The sequence below is a fragment of the Harmonia axyridis genome, chromosome 2 (genome assembly GCF_914767665.1).
Source record: "Harmonia axyridis chromosome 2, icHarAxyr1.1, whole genome shotgun sequence".
Lineage (NCBI taxonomy): Eukaryota > Metazoa > Arthropoda > Insecta > Coleoptera > Coccinellidae > Harmonia > Harmonia axyridis.
In genome coordinates, this window is record NC_059502.1 from 16,478,994 (window position 1) to 16,499,923 (window position 20,930).

At 35.2% G+C, this 20,930-nt stretch overlaps 1 protein-coding gene across 1 annotated transcript in view; it reads left to right on the forward strand.

Annotated features, from left to right (window-relative positions):
* LOC123673787 overlaps window positions 1–20,930 on the forward strand; it is a gene marked incomplete in the record, with an annotated part of 335,142 nt that overhangs the window by 218,400 nt on the left and 95,812 nt on the right. Inside the window, 1 exon segment of the mRNA XM_045608469.1 lies at window positions 830–1,000. Coding sequence (XP_045464425.1) covers window positions 830–1,000 — 171 coding nt within the window.

The window sequence follows — 20,930 nt, forward strand, 5'->3', positions numbered from 1 at the left end:
CAGATCATAAAAATATTAGGGTTCATAAAATTTGTCATGCCTGTTCCTCGGCATTATATTAAGAAATTTGTCTGTCTCTAAATCCTCTGTTGGGCGAAATACGAGAAGATGATAAGAATGCTTTTTTGATCAAGCGGAATGAAAGGGCACCTTAATAACTAATGAAGTCATTCGAAAAAACTCTCAAGCAATCTAATTGAATGGGGATCCTCGGAATCATCTGTTTTTCAAGAAAAACATTCGAAAATCGCGTTGTTTACTATGACAGCATGCCAATTCAGGAATGTTTGTATAAGATGAGAGCGTAATGTCAAGAAAACATCCCTACAGACGTTTCTGAGCCAATTTTCTCTATCCGCTTGCCGAAATCTTGAGCGCATGCAGTGCGCCACTCGCTTTACCAACCCCTCGTGGAATTTATTTTTCTTTAATTTGTTGAAATGACAATCTATTTTCGATTGGTTTGTTTCAACACGAAAATTGAATTTAGTCATATTTTTTTCTATTTTCGTTGTAAAAACTTTTCGTGAATGTTGTAGATATTAAAATAATAGAAGTTATAGCTCTCAGCTTGTAAGCGACTGTTCTTTCTGAAGAGGGGGGCGGCTTTGAAATGAGATAGGCTTATTATTCAGCATTTATTCGATATTGAATCATATTTCAGAGTTTTATAACAAAAATTCGAGAAAACAACTACTTGACATCAGAAGCTTTCAATATTCATATATATGTGAGATGTGATTTGTTTCGATGTCATTGTTGTCGGTTGGTTGATCTGATGATACTATCCTGTCAAACTGGTTAAACTCAAATTTTATTTTTCTTTCAGTGAAACCGACATCTGTAACCATAAAAGACAACCACGGAATGCAACTGGTGAATACTTCGATGCTAGGGCCAAAGGATGAAGGAACCGATGTGGAGATCATTTGCGAAGCCCGTGGAGGAAAACCAGTCCCTATGGTTAGGTGGTATAACCAAACAACCGAGTTGAAGTGGGGTAAGTTGTAGTATACGTATAATTGTATAATATGAATCTTTACGATACGAATTGAATACAACAATTTCACCTACTACAATAATTGAATATGCATTCAAGTTTAAACATAAAATCGACAGCAACAATTGGTTTTGAAAATGTTTTCACGCTTTGAATTTTTGTAAATATGGTATAAGAAGAACTAATTGAAGTGACTCATTATTTGAAACGATTAAAAATAAAATCGTCACAACACAACAAACCAATTTTGAAAGAATGGGTTGTACGTAAAATTTAATTCAAATCAGAATGACACATTCATAATAACGTAAATTGAGGAGAAAATATCTTCAGATTCGTGAACACTTTGAGCAGTAGGTAACGAGAAGTATTTGGTTGGTCATTGGTCATGCCATTGATAAAATTAATGGACTATGTCTACGATAATTCTGAACTTTATTTATTCTTAGAGCATAACCGGTAGAAGAAACTCTTCGTACAATCGTTTTAGAAAACATTTGGATGAATTATTTTTTCAAATTAGTAAATTCTAGCACACTCGCTACTTGATGCTGATATCTTAAATTCAAGAAAATATTGGAACATGAAGACTGACACAATTCACCAAACATCTTTTTTCATCGAAACATATTCATTTTCCTATACGTAGGACATTTCAGAACACAAAATGGCGAATGAGCTGGTGATTAGGACGTAGATGATGTGATGATATAGATGCGGCAAAATTTTCCCATAAGAATCGCAGCGTACGTTGCTCCTAAAAATATTTCACTGTTATTGATCACAAATAGTCATGGCAAACATGAAATTTTCCGGTCAAATTAGTTGAGAAAAGTCGGAAAATTCTTTTCTTTCACGAGGTGTTAAATTTTATCTGCGGAATAAAAGGAACCGACACTTCACTCCTTGTGGCTATTACTCTTGAAATTTTCCCTCAGCTGGGATCGGAAGAACGCCTTCGCGTCGTTTTTAATAAACTTCGTCTTTTCCTCATTAATTATTTCCTAATTAGTTTTTGAAAGTCGAGCAACTTTCAATGGAACAAACTTTTTACCGGGGCGTTGCAGCAGCAGTCGCGCACATGAGGAATTTTCCAGAAACTAACACTTCCAATACATAGAAATGGTTCATCTATCAATAATGCCTGAATGCTATTTTTTTATTATCGATTTGTGTTTTCTATAATCTTTTTCGTCCAACTATAAAAATTCACATCACTATCAAATCGAAAGAATGAAGATTTAAACTTCCAATTGTAACTTTCAATTATACTGGAAAATTACTGTACGTAATTTGGTAATAGTTGTAAAAAACAAGTTGTAGAATGGGCTTCTATTCCAACACGAATGCGAAATTCAAGAACGAGCGACGAAGGAACGAGTTTTGGAACGCATGAGTGTAGGAATAGGAATTGCCGTCTGCAACGAGTATTAGACGATATTTTCTATATTTCAGTCAAGTTTTGTGAAATATTGTCGAAATTCAATGAAAAATTCAGAATATACATCCTAGTGAGACTACCTCGGTAGTACAGTGAACTGAGAGGTTGGCTGTGGTGCCGATGGTACCGGGTTCGAATCCTGGCTAGTTCATGGATGTTGTGTATGTCTGGTGGTGGTTGATAAATTTGATTAAGTCTTATAGATAATGAAATGTTCGTTGTGTAGATGGCCAAAAGTGGCCTGGCACATCAAAAAAAAAAAAAACATCCTAGTGACATTTGTAGTGTATCTTGGCAGTTAGTCTGACTGTTATGAAAATTGACAGATTGCGGAAATTCACTTCAAATCAGTTTCGAATTTTGAAATAAAATTTATAATTACGCATTAAATTCGTGGATTATGTCTTACGCAATCGATTTAACACCAACAGAATTAAGAGGAATTGCGAATATAATGTCGCAAATCATTTCACTAAATCCAAATAATATTATATTGACAATTTGACGTGTGTTGTTTTGATAGGATTGGAAGTCTGTGTAGACAATCACAAAACGAAAAATATAACAAAACAATGATGTAATGAGTTCATTACAGCACTGTTTTTAGAACTGTAATTAACCCATTACGATACTGTAATAGAGAAAATAAATTCAATGAATTGATTAGTTGACACATATAAAACGAAGTGTTAATAATGAGGAGATTTTATTCATTAAATAATGAAAAAAAATTTGCACCAATATTCAAAAGACAAAAAGAAGACTCGTCTGAATGGTTTCCAAGTTAAAATCATCAATACTGAATATAACTGACATTACATTTCTATATATATTTGGATATAATTATAAGTGTACACCATATATGACTGTGTGAACTGAATTAGTATTCCCTATTTCTTCGAATTCATTATTACTGACTGAGGAAATCCAAGTTCCTGGAAGGGGATATGAAAGTAGATCAAATCATATTGTTGAAATTGGAAAATAATTGGTTTTCCCAAGCATATGAGTTCCAATCTGGCTAAACTTAAAGTCCTTGTAGCACTGAAATTTCCAAATGATAATGTATACGAGTATTTGTGGCTCGACTAGAATGAACTAGCGAAACTCCGTAACGAGTATAAGATTAACGAGGAACACCCAGGTATTAAGGCATCAGATTATGTTAAGTTCCATACTGTATCTCGCTGTAATTTTCTAGGAAATATAATCACCCCCATGTTGCGCCTTGAAAGCAATTAGTATTATCCTTGAATATCGGATTAAGGCAGAGCTAACGAAGTTTTGTTGATTGTGAGCCCTGTATCAACAAATCCGAGTGAGCAATTATTTTAATTGATTGATCACCGAGTCGTACGCGTTCAAATCGTATCGTTAGCGATTTTCGCTACGAAACTTCATGCGATTGAAAATTATATTTCCACGCTTCAGAAATGAACTTTTCGAAACTTGACAAATAGTATTATACTCCTTTTTTCCTTCATCTAGGAGGCGCACAATCAGATGAACACGCCTTCGTCGTTTTGATTGGTACTATGTGTCATCACAATTATGTTTGCAGAGCTGAAGTTACGTTTTATTATATTTTAAAGTAGTTTTGAAAAAATCCTTATTTCTGTTCATTTGCCTGTTCTACATCTACATTGAAGGCTTTTACAAGTACATTATTCAAATACCAAATAATTTTCACTTGTTGAAAATGTCAGTTATAATATTTTTAATTTTTTTTACACAGTAGCTTTCTTAGATTTTACATTTATACTGAAGTAATGAAACTCTCACTTATATATTTCATATTGCTAGAGCAAATTCTTCTACATATAGACTATTATATTGTTTTCAATATTTATATAAGAGCTAATATGTATACATGAATAAATGTTTCAGTCTTGAAAAATATTTTGGGATCAAAACGTCGACAATTCACTTTTTTGATTGTCCTGTTCTCGAGCCACAAAACTTATATTTCAATTCAATCTAAGGGCACGAAGAAGGCTACTATGGCATTATTAATGCTGTTAAGAAACCCCATTTGAATGATTATCAATTACAATCTGAAAATATCTTTCTTTTTAACCAAAATATATTTTTGGGCAATCGTTATAAGTTAACTCTTATACTACTCATTTATCATACTGATGACGTATCTTTGTTATTTTTGAAAAACTCACTGAGATTTGTGTTCGTTTTGAAGAAAGTTTCTGAATTATTTTTATTCTCAGAATATGTGGTCTTTTCTTAGAAAGTTCTTCTGTTATATTTCATGGAAATGTATTTGAATTATTTTTTATGTGTGGGTATATCATGTTAATGCAGTTTTATACTTTTCTTCAACAACAACTTGTCAATTCCACATGAAAGTCATTATTTACATCGATTTGATAAAAAGGCGTTGATAAATAAGGAATAAAAAACTGCATTGAATATGACATACCAATCGTAAAAGAAAATTCGAAATATTTCAATTTCAATAAACGAATAAATATCAAAGTATACATTATAAAAAGTAAGAACTAGCATTAAAATGAAAATCTAGAGAAATGAGAAGTCTTATCAAAATCAATACACATCAGCGAAGAACATAACAATGAATAAATGAACATTATCAAAGTTTAAGATTTCAGGTGATTACTTTATGAACCTTCAGAGACAATCTGAGCTTTGCCTAAAAGCATTTAGGTAATTGATTGATTTCACTGAATTCTGCCTTGGCTATACGATAGGGTAACTAGATAAATCTCTCTATCTTCGGATGCTCGCAGACTCCGTCACACTACGTCTGCCCTAAATTGCTCCCTTGGTACCATACATTACGTCGGACAATTATGTTATAAGGGAAAGCAACTGACTAAACAGAAGAGCATCAGGTTTCCTCCTTTTGAAAACATATCAAGATGTTGACAACGAAAATAAGAATTCTCCCCATTATTCATTTTAGCATATATATCATAAATTTTTCACTATGTATAATATTCCATAAGTTGAGAGAATACAATATTATAATTTATCACCCACATGACTGTAGGCTTGGTTAATCGATCGTCTAGAGGTATGATTCGATTACCTGGCCTTTCGTCTTTTTCTCCGTGACTTTGTTGGATTTGTAATAATTAAACTCTTTTGAATTATTTACATCTATTTACAGAGCCACAATTATACAGTACAAACTTAGTATTGAGAAGATCTTAATTACGTCTTAATTACAAGTTTCTCACTACGGTACTGAATTTCGTCTTTAACTCGTTTGTTGATTACTCGAAACGTCTTGGATTATCACGTCTTCGTCGTACTTCAAGTTTTCGGTCGTCTCGTCTTCAACTTGTTCGCGACTCGTCTTAATCTAGTCCGCGAAACGTCTTACGTCTTAAGTTGACCGCACGAACTTGACTCGTCTTCGACTTAAGTTGAACTGTACCGTCTGTACCCGTCTTCAGTTTAATTTGAACTGTGCTCTCTGTCGATTGGAACTACCCTCTCTCGAATATAGACCTCCTTTCTCTCGGTTTGACCACACCCTTAGGGGAAGGTACCATCCCCCAGTCCAATAAGGGCTTTTGCCGTACCGCCCCCAAAGATCTTCGCGGATTTCTGGAAATCGAATATTCTAGAAGGACTAGAACCTGACAAACAGATGTAACACATCTGGTACAACCGTCTTGTTTTGGAACATTCCCAACCCCAGTAAATCTCTTAAGTTTTACAACCGACATGACACATTCTTCACCAGCCCGAAGAATTACACATCCTTTTTACATTATATACAATAACAATTCGCCCCCTGTAAATCAATTGAAACTGTCATGCCCTCGACACTAAAAGAAACTATTAGGTCTCCAAGCATTCGGTTGACCATCGCAATCATTTACAGGGAACAATAATTGGATCATACATGACTTCATCCAACCAAACCCCATTTAATTTTTATATGGTGTTTTTGAAATAGATAATCATGTATTTGATGTTTTCAACACAAATATTTTATTGGTGGAAGATGTGAAGCAATATGATGAATCATAAAAAAATTCTTAGCTTCAGATTCATGCCTGTTGATTAAATCTAAATGAAAGTTATTATTCTGTTCCATTTGTAAAGGATTTTGATTTCCATGTAAAACAGCATTACCGAAATGGAACACATTGTCCGTGTGGATCGATAATTCGTATTTGTTCAATTACTTTAATCAGACAAATGGAGTTGAGAAGTAGCAAAGCTTATTTGCCATTAATGTAGTCATTCAATTATAACCAGTATGCAACGGAGGTTTATAGAAGCTGCCATATTACCAGCCATGGAACATTATATTTTACTTTTCATTCTTGAATTAAGAAATCTGTTAATATTTCCTGCAAAAGTCGATCAAAAGAATTGAATGGTATAGAAAGAACAGAAAAATTTACATTCGTGTGAGGTTATTATTTTTATAAATTTCATTTTGTATTTTGAGTGCTAAGTTACCGATCAGTTCGCTCTATCATTTTTTCGCAATGTCTGTAAGTTTCAAATTTTGAGTCTGATGCGACAAGGTTTGACTCACTGATTATGACCGACCGTAAACACGAAAACTCTCGAACGGGAAGCCTAATGAGCTATAATTTCCAGGGTAGGATCCGATGTCGAATGCCATGGTTAAGTTCGTGAAAAGACAAAATGCAAATAAGGATTCAGCAAATATGGCCATTCAAAAATTTGTTCTCTGTTTGATTTCCACACTGCATATTCAATCTAGTTCAGAATTTCATGTTAATTATTTTATCAGAACCATAGAAAATTGAAAAAGAAAATTGGAAGAAAATAAGTCAATATAACTATGATCACAACACCGACGGAGTTGATATTTTGGGTGCTGATATGAAATAACTAGTTGAAGCTTCGTGTAGAATTTTTCGGTAATAACTTCAACAAAACCTTTTTTAGTATCTTCTTCATTTTATGTTTCACTAGTCTTTTATTCAATATTTTGAAGTTTTCGTGAATTTTATTCTATAGTGTTCATGTGTTCATGACCTCATGGTTTATGCTGTTGATACTCTGTGATGTAGAGTCTTGAAGTTACTTGCATTACTTGCCTTGTAATTGCATTTACTATTTCTTGGCACTTCATATTTGATTCCGTGGATGAATAAAACAAAACGTAGATAGGTATTATATACAAGGTGATTTATTATCTCACCGACACACTTGGAACATTGTTATTAACTATTCCTCTTCAGAGAAAACTTTGACAGAACCTCACGCAACAGTGGCGCCAACTGGTGATCAGAAAAACCAAAGTAATATCAAATTAACGTCAACGTGAAACCGATGAGATTTTTTGCTGGTATAAGAGAATTGATATCAGATTACGCCTGCCACCAAATATCGAACTTATCGAATCACCCAGAATCTCCTATCTGTTTTCGTCCCGATTTTCTTTCTCCCCCCCCAATGTCGGTAATAAGATCGTCCTTTCGATTAAACCAAGTCTAGGAGGCGTTGTCTACGACGTCGTTACTTTTATTTATAACGGCCATTCGGCCGGATCTTCGTCGGTATCGGGATTATCACCGCACGCGTCCTCACTCGACGCTACGTTGTGCAGCCAGCGTCGCTAATGACGCGTCTTGCATCCCGGTCTCGAGACGCTGCAAGATGTTCGGGCTTAGAGGAGGCCAGATGATCGATTGTTGTTATGGACTCGGTGAATTAATTAGGAATAGAATGATGTATTTGGTGGAAATTTGTATTTGCGTGGAGTCGACATGCTCCACCCTGTATTTATAAGGAGAGTTAAAAAATTAGGAAAGCGTTAACGCGAAGTCGGGAGCTTTAAGCGCTCGTTAATAAATGCATCGATTGGAATTCTAGAAAGTGCAATATAGATAACAGGCCAATTGAGAAGTCCCCGGTCTACCAAAGTAAAATACATTTTTTTGGAAAAATTCTATTTTATTATTCAACATAGTTGCTTTCGATACCATTTTTGTGGTACGATTTGTCTTTCGCTTTAAAATAGGCCTCAGTTTCGGCGATTACTTCTTCATTGGCGCTAAATTTCTTTCCAGCGAACAATTTTTTGAGGTCTGAGAACAGGAAAAAGTCGCTGGGGGGCAGATCTGGCGAATACGGTGGATGCAGAAGCAATTCGAAGCCCAATTTATGCAATTTTGCCATTGTTCTCATTGATTTGTTACACAGCGCAATTGATGAAACAGCACTTTTTTTTTCTTCAAATGGGGCCGTCTTTTAACGGTTTCATCCTTTAAACGATCCAATAACACTATATAAGAATCGCTGTTGATGGTCTGTCCCTTTTGGAGGTAATCAATGAATATTATACCTTGCGCATTCCAGAATACTGACGTCATAACCTTGTCAGCTGACTGTTTTGTTTTTCCTCGATTTGGATTCGGTTCATCGTTTGCAGTCCACTCAGCTGACTGTCGATTGGACTCCGGAGTGAAATGATGGAGCCATGTTTCATCCATTGTCACATATCGACTGAGAAATTCAGGTTTATTGCACTTGAACAGCTTCAAACACTGCACAGAATCATTAACACGTTGTTGATTTATATCGATTGTGAGCTCGCGCGGCACTCATTTTGCACACAGCTCTCTCATGTACAAATATTCGTAAATGATATGATGTACACGTTCAGATGATATCTTCACAATGTCTGCTATCTCGATCAACTTCACTTTACCGTCATTCAAAATTATTTTGTGAACATTTTTGATTTTTTCGTCGGTCACAGCCTGTTTTGGGCGTCAACTGCGTTCGCCGTCTTCGGTGCCCATTTCACCACGATCCCGGAAACTCTTCATCAAGCGGAGATTTTGCTTCAATTATATTTTTTCCCTTCAGAAGGCAATATTTTATCAGCACACGAAATTCTTTTTTTTTTTCATCTTTTTTCAAATAACATAAGTAGCTACATTCAAAACGCAATATCTCACAAACTAATGATTGAACTGCTGTCAAATTTTGACACGTATCGTTTGAAGGTTGGTATCAACTAATAATCATATGGATTCAATACTAGCACCATCATCTGTGCATTAGACCGGGGACTTTTCAATTGGCCTAATATGTAGGAATACTTGTCTCCTAGTGTGCAACTGGCGTATGAATGAACGAACGCTCATAAGCTATTGACCCGTCAGATTCGTGCTTTCATAATATTTTTTTCGATATTCTTCATCAATTTCGATTAATACGGACATTGTGATGAAATGATAGAGCGATCAGTTTGGAGAACTCGTGCTCAAAAAAAAAAAGAAAATATCAAAATTGAAATTTGAAGTACTTCAAAATACTCCGTCGATTTGATGGTCCCAGCAACATTGAGTTATTTCTTTTCTATAGTCCTGCAGAACCTGCTGTTTCCAAATTAATGAGAATACAAACTTTCAAAAGGCCATATTCAAGAAACCCTTTGTCGGCATTCAAATTTCGAATCTACAAAATTCAAATTTCTGGGTTCTTCCTTTCGGTAGATATCGTGTTTATTGCTGGGCGGTTGGTAAGAATTAAGTTTGGAAGAAAATTATGAAACTATCCACTTCATAATCCTCCAAACAGTCTACTTTATCTGAATACCAGAATAGAACCTATTGAGATAAGAATGAGCAGACTGAATAAGGCATTCTATAATAGGTTACTCCAGTTGGATGAAGTGATTTCTCAATACCAGGAAGACAGAAGGAATACATCTAAGAGAAAACATCCAGAACTCCCACTTATAGCAAAGATCAAAAGTTTGATATGAAAAAATGAAATAATAATAACCTTTTACCTTAAACAAATTCAATGTACCAAAAATTGTTAAAATACAAGCTGAAGGACCTTTGGTCGATGGCCAGTTGCATAATAAAGTACTGTTCTTATTATTATTAACTAAAAAACTTATATCAAATAATTCGAAGTTCTGTAACAAACTGATTAACAGATGACGCTTAAACTCGTTTGTGCCACCTGGTGGACAAAAAAAGTGCAACAAGCATTTCTAACGGCTGACGTTGCACGTCAAAATGTAGACATCTGACCAGAATTTATTGGAGCATAAAAAAATACATATTGCCATAATCACGAATTCCTTTGTGACAGATTTCCATGAATTTACCAGATCTCGTGTAAACTTTCATCAAGCAATCGAAATTCTGCGTGATGATATTTATTCAGACTACGCGAATCGTTCCATTTTCAATCGAATCAACATCGCACAAACAACGAAAAATATGTCAGTGCCTGGGAATACCGATGAAAATTAAACATTATCACCGAAATTGATAAAGGCTTCGGATTCAGACCGACACTACATGTTTTCGTAATTAGACTATATCGAATCTGTCGAACTTAAATATTTGTGATGGCATTTTCCTATTTGGTTTTCGCCCAGTCAAATCCCGTTCTGTGGTACACCAGCTTCGGGAGTCAAAGTATGTTTGTCTACAATTAATATTTATCCTACGAGCACATATGGGAGCAGTCACTTCAGCCGTTTGTTGCTTTGGTATTGGTTAATTGTGGGATGAAACATTCATTTGCTTATTTTGCGATTCGTTCAATATTCCTTAACAAATAGATGATTTTGATTGACTATTCAATATTCACAATAAATAACTACTAGAGGCTTTTAAATGTTTGCTGTGGCTAGGTTTAAAACTGAATTTCTCATTTGTGTCCATTATTTTAAACAAATTCATTATTTCATATTCAATTATAATAAACCGACGATTCGATCAAAGATTGAATGAAGACTTAACGACAGAGTTAACCTCAACGGCAAGAACATTACGAGAGCCATCAATACATATAATAATAATAATATTCGTCTTTATTGGGCGTTGAATTCTATGTTAAATCCTAACATACTTTTGCGGTATTGTTCCATGGAACAAAAAGATATTGAGAACTTTGATCACGACAGTAAGTAGATACTAACCGAAGAGCAGAATTGAGAGGATAACACTGCCGAAGAATAAAGGGTATGCTGGACATCATGGAACTTGCTCATTAGCAAATGAGAAACCTACGAACATACTTCAGAGAACAAGGTCTACCAAGGGTGAAGCAGACGAATCCACACGTTAAAAATAAAATGTTATACCACTACAAGACAAAAACTGCAGAGGGAGAAGCCCTGGCAAGAAAGACTTTTAAATGAAGAAATGAATGAAGTAGAGTGCATCCAGAAATGGAAGGATCCAAGTGATCTCAATAAAAAACTATTTCAAACATATAAGGGATCGAACTTTCACTGACGATCTATACAGATTGTCCGAAATGATTCGAAATGTAGCTATATAGAAGAAAGCTCAGAATACCTTGGATAGCTCACATAACAAATAAAGAAGTGCTAGAGATAACGAAAAAATACCTGGATATCGTTTATACAGTTGAGAGAAGAAAACTCAAATACCTGGGGCATCCTATGAGCAATAATGAGAGATATTTCCTACTGCAGAATATCATTCAAGAGAAAGTAGTAGGTAACAGGGAACCCGGAAGAAGGAGAATATCATGGCTGCGGAAGCTGAAAACCTGGTTTGGGAAAAGCTCAGCAGAACTGTTTCGAGCTGATACCAACAAAATTTTTATTGCCAATATGATTGCCAACATTCGAATCGGATAGGTACTTGAAGAAGAATATTTTGGTCATCTATGTGCGGTAAATCATTAACAAAGAGTATAAACCATAAGGGACTCAGTATCTGTAGCACTCTGATCATCACTGACATTTTATGATAGGATCTCATCTTATGGAATAAATCAATTTCACTTGAGTTGAACCTATCATATAAGTTCTCAATAAATCATTAATTTTTGTTGTCAAGGCAAAGGCCTTCAATATAACTTTATGTACAGAATGCTCTGCATTTTTATCACATTTTTCTTATTATCAGATTTCGCAAATTCGGAAACATTGCTCCAAGCTTCATTTCATAGATCCTTTGTTAAGACTTATTTTTTTAAGTTATATGATCTGTGTTTTTTCACATATTATTTTTTCTCTCGAAGCTTTCCCTGAAATTCTGTTCATTTTGATCAAATTATTCTTATCCTCATATTACCAAATATTGTTCTTCCTCTGTTTCATATATCCTTGTGTTTGTTTTGTTTGTAGAAATTATTTCTGAAATACCAAAAAATTTTTCTTAGTTGATTTTGTCAATCAAATTTTGAAGTATTGTTCATTCACAGATACTTAGCGAGAATGATGGCAAAAGCTGTTTTCACAAATTTTATTCACTGTATTCAAATATGATGCTTTCAGCTCCTTTTCCATCCTACAACTTCGAATAGAAAAGGAAAAAGACCTCCTTGTCACACCCTAGAATTCACGATTTCCCCCAAATTAGTAAAAAGCTTCGTTTCCTTTGTTCTATCCTGATACACAATGGTTTCTGTTACTTAGGTTCCGAATGAATTTCTTTCGGAGAAAACCATCTCGGAACATCACACAGAAAACTGTGTCGAAAACAGCTTCAACCATTAGGTTTTTCCGTTGGAATTGCGACAATCATCCCGGACCGGGAAAAGGAAATCACAGAAAGAGCGGCAACGTCAAACGTCAATGAAGGTAATCAGTCCTAACCTAATTCTTCACCCGCCTTGGGAAAAAGGAAAAAGGTACAATCGCAAGAGAACGTCGTACGTCCTTTTCAGTACACGAAATGTAATTGAACGTAACAATGGTCCCTGAACGTTCCCTCTGGGGTCTTTCACTCGAACGTCCCCGCTAGACGATAGGGCCCCCAATTATACTACTCTACAGGGCTGCTTGCTTCGCTTCCCTTCGCAGTTGATAAAAAAGATGTTGGTTCCCATTTTTGACGTCTAATGCGAATCAGCACGGACTTTATGAGCGATTTAATGGACTTCCTATCCGGCTTTTTATGTCCTAATCAGGGTTTACGGCCGCAGTCAAATCAATAGATTCTGGCTCTTCCGATTGATACGGGTGAGGGATTCAAGGAACCGGATTAACTTTTACTCTTTCAATCGGAATGTTCGACCCACGAGTCATAGAGGAAAACTACTGTCAATCTTCATTTCGTGAATTTGACTTCCTCCGTAGACATTCTTATTTCTTTGTGAAGTATACTCTGGTATTGATCAGGTGATTGTGCATTCAAATTGTTATTTATTTTGTTCAACATTATTTTCTGTTCTTTATCACATTCTTAAAATGTCAGATACACACACATTATGGGAGTTATGGATAACAATGCTATTATCTCTATTACTCCACTGCTTTCACTTAAAAACATGTGAACCTACACATGAGGATAACATAAATAATAATATGATGAATAATTTATAATAAAATATTGTAGGTTCTTAATTTGTTGATTTTTTGGTAACGTTAGTTGATCAACTCTCTTTTCATTGAAAAATTAGTCAGAGAAATCTCTTGTATGAACTCAGTCTGTTCATACAGGAGGTTTCTCTGACTAATTCCTTCGTAGACATTCTAATTTCTTTGTGAAGTATACTCTGGTATTGATCAGGTGATTGTGCATTCAAATTGTTATTTATTTTGTTCAACATTATTTTCTGTTCTTTATCACATTCTTAAAATGTCAGATACACACACATTATGGGAGTTATGGATAACAATGCTATTATCTCTATTACTCCACTGCTTTCACTTAAAAACATGTGAACCTACACATGAGGATAACATAAATAATAATATGATGAATAATTTATAATAAAATATTGTAGGTTCTTAATTTGTTGATTTTTTGGTAACGTTAGTTGATCAACTCTCTTTTCATTGAAAAATTAGTCAGAGAAATCTCTTGTATGAACAGACTGACAGATCATTCGGCGGTTTTTTTTGGTCACGAAAATATTTTTTTCCAATATCCTTCTTGATTTTTCTATGGTTTTCATCAGGCTTTCCATACGAAATTTTGCAAGAACTTTGAAATGTCTAACTATAGTCACATGTACAATCTAAACCCAATGAAATATGGAATAATCGAAATATTTAATATTCAGCATTTCCTTTCCAATATTATTCTTGAAATGCGTATGCTTCTGAAGAGCAGCTTGAAATTTTGCAAAGAGTTGAAAATTATTATTTGATATTCAAACTTAGGATCCAAACTCTATCGATTGGGTGGCGAATTTTTCATGGTTCTGGTAAAGTTATCCACACGAATTCTTCAAGAAACTTAAAATAGTCAATTTATAGATACAGGCAAATTCTTAACTTGATCGAATCAGTTATCCCATAAATATTCCGAATTCAGAATTTCTTTTCGAATACTCTTCTCGGAGCTTGAAATTTCAACATTCAAAATCTTAGCTCAGTAGAACCTTATGGTTTGAAACTATTTCAAGCTCTAAATTAAAAAATAACAGATATTGTCAAGAAAAGTTAAAGATACCGGAGAACGAACGCCCAATTGAAAGAAATAAATATTTAAAGAATATATCTAAAAATTAGTCTTCGGTTTTTACAAAACCATAAACTCGTACAAAAAAAAACAATCATATTTTTTTCAAATCATTCGATATGTTTGAATTTGTGTAAAAGCACGCCATCCATACCAGACATCCACTTTGCATGCAAACTGTTGCTGGCAGATGGATACGCAAGATAATTTTCCTATTAGGAATCAGACAAAATGATTATTTTAAAAATAATCTGTTTAAAACACTGTACCAATTATATCATTATTTTGTTATGTAATATCTTTTTCCGAGCTTCCACATTTGAATGAGATTAGAAAAAAAAGCTGTATTTTAAAGCGACACGTAAAGGTGAATTAATGAGTTAAACAATTGAATCAAAAAGGGTTTAATGTAAGGTTTTTAACAGAGGCCATCCATGCATTTCAGTAAAAAAACGATTTGAGTCAAGTACTATGCAAATGAAGAAGTTGAGTAATGAACTTCATAAATGAACTATAAGATTGCATGAACATGATTGGAAATATAAACAAGAGGAATTTCATAGGGTAAGGATCGACTAAAATATTAATGATGATTGAAGCATCTTCTTCTGACATAATCCATCGAGCTAGGTTTATTGTGAGTGAAACACGCCATTGTATGAATTGCTTTATGTCCTAAAGAGGGCCGATTTTGGTCGGAACAGTAGGACAAAAAATCTCGCGAACGATAATTTTTGTCTGGTGTCACAAAAACTGATCAGATAATGCGGTTTTTTACAGCAGAGGGCTGAACGTGCCTTATGCAAACGATGTCGAAGAAGTGCGGACAAAATGGACCGATATGAACTGGAGGAAAATGTAGCCGTGATACAGCCGGGTCGAAATTTATGGTTCAATTTATGCGGGAATCAGAAACTGTCGAAAGGGAACGGAATCATCCCATTTATTGTGAAAAATAGCAATGCATCTTCGGGACGTCGGGACATGTCGCTCTTGATCCCCGAAAAACAATTTGGTGGCTGTCAAGACGGTGACATCATTAGCGTCTTTCAAAAAAAGGGGATTGGTCCTTCGCCCCTCGATCAGTACAACATTCCTTATGAGGCTTGGATGTGAATTTTGAATTTGAGATTCTTCGGTTGAAATGATTGAGACAGTTCATCAAGTGGGATTTAGGGGGGTTTTTTGGGGAATTGTTTATACAGGTCGGTGTGAAACTAAATGGCAATGGTGTTTAGTGTTTAGTATTTCAATGAATTTTCAGATCTCGTTTATTAAAAATATCTCATTTTCCACAAAAAAAATTTCAGACCGAAATGTTACCTTTTTTGTATTTCCTAAATGTTCAATTTTCAAAATGAATTCAAACCAAAAAAATCAATGAAAAAAAAATCGTTCAAGGCTCTTCCTAACTAATATGCATAAGATCCACAAAAAAACGTTTTACATTCACACTAAGAGTTTGATAACACAATCGAATTTCAACTGTTGAAACCACGAGTTCCATTTTAATGCAATATCAATCATTAGGTTATAAATAAATTTACTTCCACAAAACATTCATTTTCGTTTGATTTCTCTTATGCTTATGGTCATGATCTGAAGTAGTACCATATTGTACTTTTCAGCACAATCAAGTAGAAACTTAATTTTTCTTTCCTTGTTAAGAAAAGAGTAAAAGAAAGAAGGGGTCGTCCAAGACTCATCCTAATATAATGCATAAAATCCATAAAAAAAACTTCACATTTACTCTGAGAGTTCGATAACAGAATCAAATTTCAACTGTTGAAAGCACGAGTTCAATTCATATGCAATAATAATTATTAGGTCGTTACTTAATTGACTTCCGTTTGTTTTCTTTTTAGATGAGGGTCATGATCTGAAGTAATACCATGTTGTACTCTTCAGCAATATCAAGTAGACACTTCATTTTTCTTTCCTGGTTGAGAAGAAGAGTAAAAGAAAAAAGCCGTCGTCCAAGACTCACCCTAATATAATGCTTAAGATCCATAAAAAGAACTTCACATTTACTCTAAGAGTTTGATAACAGAATCAAATTCCAACTGTTGAAACCACGAGTTCAATTCATATGCAATATTCATTATTAGGTCATAACTTAATTGCCTTTCGTTCGTTTTCTTTTCTGATGATGGTCATGATTTGAAGTAGTACCATATTGTACTCTTCAGCAATATCAAGTAGACACTTAATGTTTCTTCAATTCATTCATTAGAACTTTTGTTTGTTATCATTTTGAAATCTTCATTCCGGTTAGTGTTGAAGTATTTTTCAGAACCAAATCAATTATTGTGGCACTATGCTCCTCATCCTTCACTTTTGAAAAGTCAGCATTCCATTCTACGTTATTTTGGTCTTGTACCAGGAGTAAGATCTTTATGAAATCAGTTAATACCTGAGCCATATATCCATACCAATTTTCATCGAAAAAGTGGAACGTGATATTTCACGATATACCAAGAATTAATTTGCGCATGCTCTACAAAATCTGAATTTATAAGAAAAAGGTGAATTTCCTATGGAGTCATCTACACCCTAAACTGAATACATATACCAAATTTGCCTAGCACCAGACAAGGATTGTAGGAATTAAAGCTGTTACAAGGATGTAAAAACACACAGACCGAAGTGTTTCACAATGGTTGAAATGCATTTTGCAATTGTTTTCATCCCAAATTCATCACAATACTTCCACAACCTTTGGGAAATCGGAAACAAAATATGATGATATGATGTTTAATATTTTCTATACCGCCTCTACTAAAGCTCTGTTAGACCTCTCAGAATTTAAGATCTTGTAGGAATAAGGAGAAGAGTTTATATTCTTGTAGTATTTGTTACTGTGTCCTATCAACATGACACGACACGATATTGGAATATCTCGAGTTCAAAATTAGCGTGTTGATGTCCACTTTCAGAAAGTTCATTCTGTTGTTGGTCTGAAATTATTTCATCTATTTATTTAAATGAATCATTCAATCCGAAGTTTCACAATTCTCATAAACTATCGATTCTTAATTCTTAACTTAGCTAATGTTTGTCAACTCCAAGAAGTCCTATATTGATTCTTCGTATGATAAACTTATTACTAGAATACACATCCATAATAATCAACTGAAATTGAATTAATACACTATCATCCATGGAATCTTTACTTGCCTTCAATGCCATTTCGACAACTCATATGCTGCCATCAGTTGTAGGTATACAGTTTTCGATGATGACATCGATGTCATAAGGTACGACCTAAAAAAAATTAACTGTGAACTGAAAATATTCAATTTCCATAGCTGCATTCAATGCAGCAATAAAGATCTTCATGATTCCCATTGGCCATTATCTCTCATTAAATCTATTCAAAATCAATTCGAACACGATTCCACGAAATGAGAGAAACACTTGGAAACGTTTCCTTCATCGAATGAAATGCAGAAGAACGTCTTGTCCATGATCTTAACTCCAACAATAGAGAACCCCCACCAACGCCAACGTCTCGACGAGCACCGTTAAGACCGATTTCGGGATTAGGTTGTATTGTAACCGGGGTATTGAATCCCATTCATGCTTCATTATGAATTCATAGATGCTTTTGTGTCTGAAACATTAACCACGGTTACAAATTGTAACCAGAGATTTCGATCCGCTACACACGAAGGTGTTGCCGAGGCGTCTCTTTCCCAATGGAAATTCGACGCCTCGGCGCTTCATTAGACCCGGCAAATTCGCGCGCCCTGCATGTGTAATCACGACTTAAAGACGTCTTGCATTATGGAGTGTACGTGAGGATGCTCACAAACGACTTGTGTGTGTGTATAGTCGCAGTACCTCGGGTACGTCATAATAACCGCGATTTCGAATGAAAATTGAATCTCGACATGCGAAATTCGCGTTTCGTTTCATTTGGCTGATTAATGAAGCGCCCCAAGGTGGAGAAACGTCGCGAAAATGATTTAGTGGAGTAAATGAGCGTAAGGTTCCAATGATCGGGGTTATATTTACCTGTTTTATTGGTGGAGTTAATTTTCTCCGAAATATGCGTAATAACCCGATTCGAGAAGCGATGGAGTGGATACATAACTAATTCATTTCAAAGAACCTGAAACCTACTCAACAGAATGGGACAACGACTCAATGCTTTTTTAGCCTTTGAGAGGTTCAATAGCAACCGAGGAGAAACGCCAAAAACACCTCTATCTGAAATGTTTCTTGATGCTACACAAGCTTACTTTTGCGTTCATCTATCACTAACATTCTTACAACGCAATCTCAGGAATTGACTTTAGTGAGATAATCTGAATTTCGGACAAAAACAAGTCTCCCAGAGCGTTCAGAGAGAGTTCGAAGAGAATTAAGAAAGAACATCAAGAATCCTATGGCCCAAAAAAATAAACTCAAAAATTGGGTAAGGGAAAAGGAAGAAATTACTTCGATACTTTAATGAATCCACCATGAAATGAGAAAAAAAAAAGGGAAATAATAATTCTGTATCTGTAGCTGTCATTGTAAAAAGCGTTATAACTGTATCCTATTGTTCTTTGATATATGCTCAGATTATGTATTCTGTCTAATGGACAACTGTTTTTAAATAGTTTCAGAAGATTATGTTTGTTTATTTTTTGGTAATTACTGTTCATTTATTTACTAGGTGTGGCTACTGTAAAATTTCAGGAGTAATGCAATTGATCATGTACAGGCTCACGCCTCCGTGATAAATGTTTATGCCTGTAGCTATGCACAGAAAAATAAACTTCGACTTTTGCCTATACGCGTAGGATTTTTCCTCGCCGTCGGCTTCTCACTCCTCGCTAAGAGGAACATTCACTCAATCCCAGATATTTAAAATATCAGAAGGGCTGAGCTCGGTCGTGTCCGGTCCTTGTGGTCCCCCTGGTTCTCGTCGAACTTCTGGTCCTCTTACACGCGATCCTTGGACCTGTCCTTCGCTTCCTAGGAATTTTCTCACCGTCCTTGCAGTACCTAAAAGAACAGCTTTTTGCATTATATTACATATATACTCACTAAGTCCTAGTTGCTTGATATTTCTCTTGAGATTTTTGGGTACTATTCCTGTTGTTGAGATGATAATTGGAATAGTTCTCGTTGATATCATTCCCCACTGGCGCTTTATCTGAAATTCGAGGTCCCTATATTTTGAAATTTTTTCGACCTCTTTTTGACGCATGTTGTTGTTATTAGGTATTGCTACGTCGATGAGTATTGCTGCCTTTTGTTGTTTATCAACTAGCAATATATCTGGCCTGTTGTGAGGGACTGTTTTATCAGTCAAAACTGTACGATCCCAGTACAGTTTATAGCGTTCGTTTTCCAGGATGGTTTCCGGTCGGTACTTGTAGTATGGCACTTTTTCAGAATTAATTAGTGTTAATTTAGTTGCCATTTCTTGGTGTAGTATCTTTCCTACTGCATCGTGTCTCTCTTTATATTCATTTCCTGCAAACATTTGACATCCTCCCGTGATATGTTGGATTGTCTCGTTCGTTGGACAACCATAACGGCATCGATCGTCAGTATTAGTTCGATCCTTTATGATATGTTTGCAGTAATTTTTTGTTGAGATCACTTGATCTTGGATGGCTAAAAGAAATCCTTCCGCTTCTGGATACATCGCACCTGATGTGAGCCAATAGTTCGACGCTTCAATGTCGACATGATCCTGGTTCACCTCGTTGAAATGTCGTCCATGTAGCGGCTTTTCTCTCCATCTTTGCAGTTTTTCTTGGATTGTCTGGTGGTTGTATGACAATTGCTCCTTGTGCAGTTGTAAAGGTGTTGATTCGTCTGCTTCACACAGTACTTTGTAGATCTCTGACGTGCCTGATTTGTCTTTGAAGTATGTTCGTAGGCATTCAATTTGACCATGGGCAAGTTCCATGATGTCTAGCAGACCTCTGCCTCCTTTATTCCTCGGCAGTGTCGTCCTCTCAATGCTACTTTTCGGATGGTGCTTGTGTGCTTTCGTCATCAAGGTTCTCATTTTGCGTTGCAGGTTTTCCATATCTGTTTTGGTCCATGGAATGATACCGAAAGAGTATGTAAGAATTGAACATGCATATGTATTGAT